The 9888-nt window shown below is 52.5% G+C and overlaps 1 protein-coding gene across 1 annotated transcript in view; it reads left to right on the plus strand.

Annotated features, from left to right (window-relative positions):
* The window catches only part of LOC134517465 (microsomal triglyceride transfer protein-like), a 12353-nt gene extending 8113 nt beyond the window's left edge, over window positions 1–4240 (plus strand). The window contains 6 exon segments of the mRNA XM_063338994.1: window positions 509–606; window positions 1669–1790; window positions 2228–2455; window positions 2767–2891; window positions 3144–3314; window positions 3583–4240. Of these exon segments, the coding sequence (XP_063195064.1) occupies window positions 509–606; window positions 1669–1790; window positions 2228–2455; window positions 2767–2891; window positions 3144–3314; window positions 3583–3730 (892 nt within the window). The 3' untranslated portion in view covers window positions 3731–4240.
* The last annotated feature ends 5648 nt before the right edge of the window (window positions 4241–9888 follow it).

Genomic DNA, 9888 nt, shown 5'->3' on the forward strand with positions numbered 1-9888 from the left:
CTTTCTGCACAGAGCGAACTGAGTAACAACATTTTTCAGAGTTAAGCAGAAGCAGTGCAAAAATATCTGACTGGTTTTGTCCTAATAAACTGGAGGAGAGGGAAATTCCAGGGTAGCCCATGTCTGCTCCTTTCCTTCTTTTTTTGCTCACACTTCTTTGGGCAACGGAGAGTAGTAGTTTGGAAATTTAAATTTCCTTCTTTGTGCAGCCTTCTGTAATAGCAACTGACATTATTATGGACTGTCAGGGGTTGGAAGGGACCTCTGGACATCATCCACTCCAACCTCCTGCCAGAGCAGGGTCACCCAGAGCAGGTTGCACAGGAACGTGTCCAGGCAGGTTTGGAATGTCTCCAGAGAAGGAGTCTCCACAGCCTCTCTCAGAGGTTCCAGTGCTCTGCTACCCTCAAAGGAAAGAAGTTTTCCTTCGTGTTCAGAGGAGGAGGTTCAGAGGAGGTTCCCTTCCTTCCTTCCCAATGCTGATGTACCCTTTCCCTCTTGCTTCCAGGCAGATAATGAAAGACATCATGAGAGACCCACGGATTAATAACTATAACTTCTTCTCGAAAGCCGGCGTCTCCTCTTCTTTCTCAGGACCTCTGACAGGTGACACCATGGAGAACACTCATCCCAGGGTCCCTTCCAACAGCTAAAGGAGGGGCTGGTGGGGAAAGGCAGCATTTGCAAGAGGCCTCAGCTTTATAGAAAAAGCCCCAAAATCTGAGGTTTTTGAGCATGTCCCCCAGCACCACCTGAGGCTGGCTGGTTGCCACCACCTGAGATACCTTTCTCTGACACCCCTACAGCAGGAGGGCTGGGCTGCGCCACGCGCTTTTCCCAAACCCTGCTCATTTGAAAGAGGAACTTCAGCTGGAGGTGAAACTGACAGTAGACCGTATGTGGGAGTTTCTGTGCTTTTCCCAATAAGTCAAGATATTTAGCTCCGTTCCTCAGTTCCTTAAGTATTTTTAATAAGCTCTTCAAAGAGGAGAGTCCTTGTACCAAGATAAAAATAATCAAACTTCAGAGAGACTGCAACAATTGATGCTTGCTAAATATCTGCTTCAATCTTTGCCCCTCGGCTCTGGTTTCTGTCCCTCTTCGAGTTAGCTCAGTCTAGCCTTGTGGGGAGTAGGTGGAGGCGAGATAGCCAACACCTGGAAGAAAAACATTGCAATGCTAAATCCTTTGATTATTGCAAGAATGGAAGGCGATGGTGCAGAGAAGCTTTCCCCTTTGAATAAATTAGCTTGATCAGCTATTCAATGGCTAACATAGGAGATCTCTGTAGGTCAGCCACCCTGACCATAGATGGGGCAGCTCCACAGGACCAGCCACATTGAGGAGGCCTACAAATTACCGAGGACCTCTCGGCTCCTGCCTTTAGATGTACCCAGTGACCCCCCAGTTCCCTCCATCAATCTGGACAAGCTCTTTTAAGAAACCACCCTGTCCTGCTGAGCACTGACTGGGTGGCACCAGGCATAGGGGATGCACTTACCGAGATCCCACCCTTGCACATCCCACCTACGGGCTCTGTGTTTTCTTGTCAGCCTTCATCCCTCCCTGCTGCTCTCCAAGCATTTATGGTCCACCACTATTCGGTGACTCACTTGCAAAACGACGTGCTGCCCAGGGATGCTTACAGGCCATCTCTTTGCCTTTCAGTCACCCAGGACCTGCTTTCCACCTTCGGGCTGGACCTGCTGTTTTTGGAGGGTGGACTCCTGAGGAAGAGCGTCTCTGACTTCTCGCTGCTCAGCCACGGCCAGTGGCTTCGCGCAGCTCAGGTCTGCTGCTGGGAGAGTGGCTGGGGGGGAACATATGTGGAGAGGAGGGTGACAGCACCAACCCAGTGGTGCCACTGCCCCATCTGTGTCCCCTCTTATCCTCCTTATGGTGCTTGACCTCACTGCTGCACTCAGTGTGCCCTATACCAGAAATACATAAGCACACACTCCCCAGCAGCGATGTGAAGCCAGACAGCTCTGCTCTGAAGAAGGGAGTCCCCAGCTCCCCCAAAAACTAGGGGATGCGACACCGCTGCTGCACAGTGCTCAGGGATAGCTTGGATGCCCCATCCAGCCCACTCCATCCCTGTCCTCCTGCTTCAAAGGGTGCCTATCCAAGGGTTGGACACGTATAACTCAAATGGCATTGCAGGGCATGAAATGGTCTCTCCATATTTGCCACATGCAGCTTGCACGTCTCCACTTCTGTGTTTTAGGTCACTATCGAAGCACAAGGGATGGAGTCGATGCTGGGAGAAAACCTCCTGGAAGGGGAAGAGGAGCCAGAGCTCACAGCCGGGATGTCTGCCATCTTCTTCGATGTTCAGTTGCGGCCGATCGTCTTCTTCCAGGGATACGCAGACTTAATGGCCAAGGTCCTGTTAAGCAGCGGAGAACCCACAAGCGTGGTCAAAGGGAACCTTCTACTGATGGACCATCACCAGGTACTGGATGGGGAGGGTGACCTGCCTCCACGCCAGATCCTAGTGAATGCCATAGCATGAGCCAGTGGATTTTAGGTAGGTTACTCACTGCAGATACAGATCTAAGAGCAAGGTGGCACTGTTGGATGTCTCTTGGGATTGGCAAAACAGCGGGAGGGGTGGCTCTGCCATGGGACACATGTGGTTTGAGTTCCTCCCATGCAAGCCCAGCTGCAGGGATGGGATAGATAGTCCACAGATAGTCCCAGCAGCCATGCATCAGCCAAGAGCAGTGCCCGGTCACAGCAAGGTCTGCCTTCTCCATCTTCCAGGTCATTCCTCTGCAGTCTGGCCTCCAAGTGGCCATGAAACTCCAGGGTGGGCTGGGGCTTGACATTTCAGCTGACGTGGACGTGAGCATTTGGGAGCAGGAACTGAAGACCAGCATCAACACAAGGTCAGTGGGTGGGAAACTGCTTGGCTTTGGGGATGCGGGGTACCTGGGGGGCTCGGCACCCAGCACGAGGGATGTTCCAGCTTAGGCTAGCTTTCCACAGCCCCCTGCTCTCCTCCTGCTGGGTCCAGCTCTTCCTGGTGGACACATCAGGTATGGGTCTGGTGGGCACTGGTCAGACCTAAAATTAAGATGCTTATGGGGTTGCATGGTGCCCAGCGCAGGGTGACCGACCCATGTGGTTCTCTCTCGCAGGGGAAGCCTCGCCATTGATTTCCAGGCAGAACTAGATGCCCCTTTCCTCCAAGCCACCCTGAGAAGCCAGACAGAGGTGGAGACCTCAATCCACTTTGACACCATGCTGAGGTTCTCTAGCAGCCCGGTGCTCATGTGCCTGCAGCTGAGAGAGGAGCAGGTCCCATACAGGTAGTCACTGGCTACTGACAGATACCGTAGAAACATCATGATGTGCTTGAGATAAAGGAGGACTTCCTGGGGAGAGGGGGGGAATTAATGGTTGTACGCTTATTGAGCGGGGTGGGTCAAAACTGTTAGGGATGGGGGAGAGACACCGCAAGTTCATGATGACATTGGTGGAAGCACCATCAGGAGATGGTGAACGTGCTGGTCTGGGAGGAGGCTGAGGTCCACCACCACAAGCTCCTGACCATCTTGCTGTCACCTTGTACCACAGAGAAATCTTCACAGTTTCCAAGTCCTCCGGGAGCCAGACCAGCACCGCTCGAAAAGGCAGGCAGGGCACCGTGCCCGGGCGGGAGTTTGCCTTACACCGTGCCAACTCCAAGGTCTGCAACCTCCTGCTGACGGCAGAAGAAGAATAAAGGGAGTCGGAGCACTTTGGGACTGGATAACTGCCCCCTCTCCTGCCACTCACCCCAGTTCTCTGTGAACTCAACCTGAGCTGTCAAGAGCTCTGCCCAACTCTTCCGCAACAATCTTTTAAGAAGAAAAATGCTGCAATAAGGGCGTCAGAAGAGACCACAAGAGGAACTAGTGCAGGACAGCCCAGAGGCACCCCTTGTCTGGGGGCTGGAGGGGCCCAGCCTGCCCTCCCCACCCCGAAGGCTGAGATTTCCCCCACCTGAACTCTTCCCCCTGGCAGGGACGGGCTTGCTGGAAGCCAAAACAGTCCTTGTGAAAAAACAGCCTTCCTTTGCAAGTGAATGAGTTCCTCGGAGCCCAAAAAACCCTTCTGCAAGCCTGTACCCCAAAATGACAGGTTTTCTCCCCATTTATCAAAGCAGTCGGGAGGGAGCCCATCTGCATCCAACAGGGAGGAGGTTCCCCAGGGAGGGCATGGATGACCCTCCTTTAATGCACAATTTTGCATCTGCCAGAAGAGTCCAGGAATATTAAAAAAAAAAAATTATTTCTGGAGGAGGTGTGGGGGTTTTAATTTTTTTTAATTTTTTTTTTTTTTTTTAAATGCAACCACAGAGACGTTCACCCCAGAATAATCCTCAGGGAAAAACGCAGAGCAGTGAGACAAAACGCTGAGTGACCCGTTGCCAGTTATTGTGTGTTCTTTCTGGATTAATTGGAGAAGTTTGCATTTATTTGCAGAGGAAGGCAACTCCGCTCCCTCACAGCTTGGTGCCGTCCTCTTGCTCCTGGGGGCAATTTGTGCTCTGCTGCCAGGGATGGGGCCACATCAGGCAGCAAAAGTGTTGGGCAGGGGGGGAATAGATTGTATTTCAGTGGGGGTCAGATTCACACTCAGAGCGGGGGAAAAAAAAAAAAAAAGAAAAAAAAAAGAATGTGGCCCATAGAGCTTTCCCAAAAATTGGATAAGCAAAGGCAAAGTTAAAACAGAGCAGGGGAGAGCGTAGCAAATTGCAAGAGACCCTTCTAAAGAACATGAACCAGCAGCCTCAATCCTCGTCTTGAAACAGGGAGAACTGTCTTGAAAAAGGGGCTTCAAAAGGTGGACAAAATGCTGGAGACCCACCAGTTGCTGGGGGAGGCTGGCAGGAGATGGGGGAGCTTGAGCGGGGACCGGCTGAAGGAAAAAGGGAAGAGGCATTGGTGTCTCCAAGGCATTAAAGCATCCCATGGCAGCTCTGCAGACCCCTCCTGATGCTGATCCTCAGCGACTGCTTCCTGCTCCAGTGTCTGCACTTACGTTTTTCCGTGCGTTTTTCCAGGACAGGCAGGGCTGCCAGGATCATCCGCAGTCATAAAAAAAAACGTCTGGTAATTACAAACCACGAGAACACAAGCATTTTAGCGTTTGCAAAGAGTGGACTAAAAAGGTGTTTTGAGATTATCGGGACCCCCCCCGAGCACGGGGCAAAGACACTGGAAGCAGGGAAACGACTGCTCCGACAGGGGTGGCACACAGAGCTGGATCCGCAACCGGCAATGCTCAGCTGGGGAACCAGGTGATTTCAGACCATGGGCACAGACTGCCAAGGTGTTTGGAAGATTCTCCGTCCCTTGGGTATTATTTTTTTTAATGAGTTATCAGTGGTTCAGTCCATCTTATGGGGCAAAATGCAGACGTTGGTTGCCACGGAGGGCAAGAGATCATGTTTGACCGACCTGGTCCGTTCTGGACTTGAGAATCTATCACAGGGAGAGCTTGGATGAACGTTACGAAGCTGTTAACTTCAGGCAATCATCCTTCAGGGTGGACATCGTTCAACCCAAACTGGAGAAGTGAAGCACTGGGGTGACACCTCCATCTCATCCCCTTCCTCCTCTTTATAGAAGCTAGACGTGCCTTGTGCTGGTGCATGCAGATTCAAAACCCATCTATTGAGATGTGGCTTCTGCCTGGAGCCTCTCCTCTTCCTTTTTGATGCAAAGTTTATATATTAATGGAGAAGACTCTAGCCTCTCTTATCTCCCTCTGCTGCCTCTATTAAAAGAGAAGGGGAACTGCTGTTCAGGTGATAAGATTGCCTCAACCCTACGCGCAACAAAGAGGTACAACAGCCTCCCTTTTCTGCTGGTATTTGGGCTCTTTCGGTGACCATTTGTGAAAATTACAATTAGCTTCAAGTAAATATCATTCTTCTGTTTTGCATTCTCCTCTCAAGTTGGATTGTTATCAGCCGCCACCACCCAACACCTCTGCAGCGCTGGAGGGAGGCTTGCAAGGAAAAAGCAGTATTTCTTTATTTCTTCATTCCTTCCTGATAAGAATGTGCCTTTGAAATATTTTTTTTTTGCATGAGAAAATGTGCTTTTTAGGAAAAAGAGGGACATGGGGCTTTTTTTTTTTTTAAATTACGAGCCTGACAACATAGCACGGAGTCTCCTGGTTTGGGAGGAGAAAGCTTGGCTGGTTTTCCATCTGCAGACACAGATTACAAGCGCTTCGGCTATGTACAGAAATAAATGCCATGTGTTTTTATATTGTCTCTGTTTGACTCTTAACTTTTCTGGACACACAGCCAGGAAGGGGAGGGAGGCAGGGAGCAGCTCCCGTAGCACAGGCACTTCCAGCAAGAACAGCACGGCCAAAGCCACCGTTAAATAAAGTCACACGCCAAGGGACCTGGTTTCTAGGTCCGTATTTAGGGTGTCCCAGAGATGCATTTGCCTAAAATGCCCCATCAGGGCTCAAGACAGGGACATGAGGGCCACCTCTGCTCCCAGAACCGCCCCCAGAGCACCATTAGGGATGAGGGAAACCCGGCAAGAGGGTTCCCATGGGGCCAAAGACGCTGCCTTATCCCTCTTCCTGCCAGCTTCTGCAAGGGTATTGGAGGCCATCCAAGACTTTGCTTCAAAAAAATCAGGGCTTCCCCTGCATGAAGGCGCTGCTGATTACAGAGCAGTCTCGCTCAGAGCCGGCCCCAAGGACGCGGAGAGTGATTGCCCTGGGACTTGCCCTCCAGTCGGAGCTGGAGGATGGCTGCGGGACCGTGGGAGGAGGGAGCCCGCATCGCCCTTGATGCGATGCTCAGCTTTCTGCAGAGCGGCTGATAGCAGCTCCGAGTGCCGCTAGCTCCCTGTCTTCACCCTTTCCCCGGGGAGCATCCCGTTATTTCCCATTCGTTTTATCTCACAGTCAGGATTTGGGCTGACTCAGAGGGTTTTACATGCTGACGAGTTGCTATAACCTCTGCTGGCCTGCACCACCCCTGTCACCACCTGTCCTGTGGACCTGCACAAGCCTGAATCCCCACCCAAAACCACACTGCCAGATGTTTGAGGACTATTTCCACCCAAAACCTTTCTCAGCCTCAGCGTTTGCTCCTCAGCCAAAGCCCAGGGGCCATTTAGGGCCTATTCCCATTGCTTTCTTTCCCCCTTCTCCTTCTCTAAAGGAGATTTGGAGGCAGGTGTATCATTCAGCTGAGGTTTGCATTGCACAGGGTAAACCAGAAAATGCCACCTTTCCCCCTTGGGGTGGAGGGAAGATAATATTGTTGATGGATGAGGTCTTACAGCAAATAGCAGATCACTTTGGCCCTAAAAATAAGTGAGGTTTGCTCACTACCTGCAGATGAGGGGACATCAGCGTTCGGGGGTTGTGGAAACCCCAAAAGGTTTTAATCCAGGTTTTACTTCAATGCTGAGCAGCAGCGTTACCCTAAACCAGCCGAACTTCTAGTCCTGAAGGATGATACTTGTCCTGCCAGAAGGGACCGGAGCTGGAAATGTGTGCCCAGCCCCCTTGGAAACAGTGAGGGGATTTCAATGGGGACTTTAGCAGTTTTCATTCCCGCTGGAATTTTTGCTTTCCTGCTGAGCCAGTGAACCCTAAAGTTTCCCAGATCCCTTCTGGAGATTTTTGCCCAGTTCCAGTTGGATGCTCCAACAGCAAAAGACAGTGCAGGGACACGGGTGTTCCTGGGAAAATCATCCATTTCTTTGGCAATGGCTCCAAACCCTCCTAGAAAGGGCCTTCCAGCCCCAAACCCCCGGAGCTGGAGTGCAGCACCCCATGCTGCTAAAATTCTGCCTTTGCCTCCCAAAGCACCGTTTAGAGGCTTTGCATTTCACATTTGGCAGCGCTGCTTGCCTGGGAGCTGTAGGGCGTAGGAAACAGCCTCAAGTTGCACCAGGGGAGGTTTAGGATGGATATTAGGAGAAATTTCTTCACCAAAAGGGTTGTCAAGCCTTGGAACAGGCTGCCCAGGGCAGTGGTGGAGTCACCATCCCTGGAGGGATTTAAAAGCCCGGCAAATGTAGTGCTGAGGGACACGGTTTGGTGGTAACTTGTCAGTGCTGGGCTAATGTTTGGACTTGACGATCTTAAAGGTCTCTTCCAACCAAAACATTTCTATGATTCTACGTTCCCCGGGCCAGCATCCCTCCCAGCAGGTCCTGCACTGAGCTGTGCAACTGGAAATGATGGGTCCCCAAAGTGTCCTGGCATCCAGCAGCAGGGGACAGGGATAACTGGGGAGGGCCGGGGATGCCAGACCTTACTTCTAGTGGAGGTCCTACGTACCAGCAACCACTCATCTCCTCAGGGGCAGATGCGGTGCTGAGGGACATGGGTTAGTGGTGGTTTTGGCCGTGTTAGGTTAATGGTTGGACTCGATGATCCTAAAGGTCCCTTCCAGCCTAGGGGATTCTGATTTTGCAGGGGGTTAGAGGCAGAGCAGCCCAGAGCCAGCACCCGGGAGCAGGTTTTGCTCTCCAGAACAGCTTTGTACGTGGAGCTGCAGATCAGCAGTGACCTCCAGTGGCTGCAGCCAAACCTGGTGGAGTCGTCAGGCCAAAACCTCTTGGCTGCGGCCACGCAGTGCCCCGCACCCAGGGGTGTCCCACAGCCAGCACCCACGGTCGTGAGACCTTTGCATCAGCAGGTAACGGACCAGGGCTGACCCATGGCAGCCCCTCACCGCCCTGAGCTGGGGTCTCCTGTGGCAATGCCATCCTCTCCTGGCCTCCAGGCTGGCCATCATGGGCTATTTTTGATATTTTCTTTTCCCCTCCGAGTCGCTCTGTTCCTGGGACATCTCATACAGCCCTGAGGAGAGAGTGGACGGGCACCGCTCACCGAATGGGGCAATAAAGCATTATCTGCCTGGCTCTTACAGCTTTCCGCAGAGACAAAACTAACACCAGAAAGTGTGTGCAAGAGTGAGGGGAATGTGTGTGAGAGGACAGACCGTCAGCGGGACCCGCTCTCCCTGGCAGCCAGCGGAGGTGCGTGTTGAAAGCACCGGGGCAGATCTCTTATCATCCACGGCTCTCCCCTTCCTAGGCAGCTTGCGGGGGCTGGGTGGGGGGAAAGTATTGTATTTTCTAACTGCCGGGCCCCCGTGGCTCCCCAGACCCCGTGAAAAAAATCCAGAAAAAGTGGTTTGCAACTCACCAGAGCAGCGGTGCAAATCCCAGCGCTGAAGGGAGAGCTCTGGCGATGGCAAAGCTCCCGTAGAGCTGCAGTGAGGCTTCAGCGAACCTCCCCAGCCCTCCTGCAAAGCTTGCAGCTGCTTGGGGCCACGCACCTCACACGTACGCGCCTGGGACATGCACCCAGGGACTTATCCAGGTGCCACCACCTAAGAAAGTCACCCTGGAGCAGATGGCAATAAGCAGGGGAGCATGCCAGGAGCTGGAGCTGGTAGGGGGTTGCTGTTATAACCCGCCCAGCCATCAGGAACAGAAGGAGAAAGCTGAGAAGCTGCAACAGGGCACAGCTGTGCAAGCCACAGGGTGCTGTGCCATGGGGTTATCCCTGTGGGAAAAGCCAGAGCGGGGGGGAAAAAAGCTCAGGGCTTGGGTGGTGAAGCAGGTGAGAAGCTGGGGGAACTGAGTGAGTAAGTCCCCAGGGCTGGGATAAATCCTTCCGGCACAGCAGGGCCAAAACCCACGGGAAATAAAGCTGAAGTTTTACTAGGAAACTGTTCCCCCCACTCCATCCCCGAGAGAGTAAGAGTGAATAACCACACTAACTCTGTCAGCCTTGGGTGAAAACAGTCATTTCCTACCACTGCGTCTCCTACTCACTCAATTACCCCCCGCCGCAGTTATTCTGCCGTGCTCAAAAGCCATCCGCAGGCGTCCCTCTTGC

Source organism: Chroicocephalus ridibundus, chromosome 6 (assembly GCF_963924245.1).
Source record: "Chroicocephalus ridibundus chromosome 6, bChrRid1.1, whole genome shotgun sequence".
Lineage (NCBI taxonomy): Eukaryota > Metazoa > Chordata > Aves > Charadriiformes > Laridae > Chroicocephalus > Chroicocephalus ridibundus.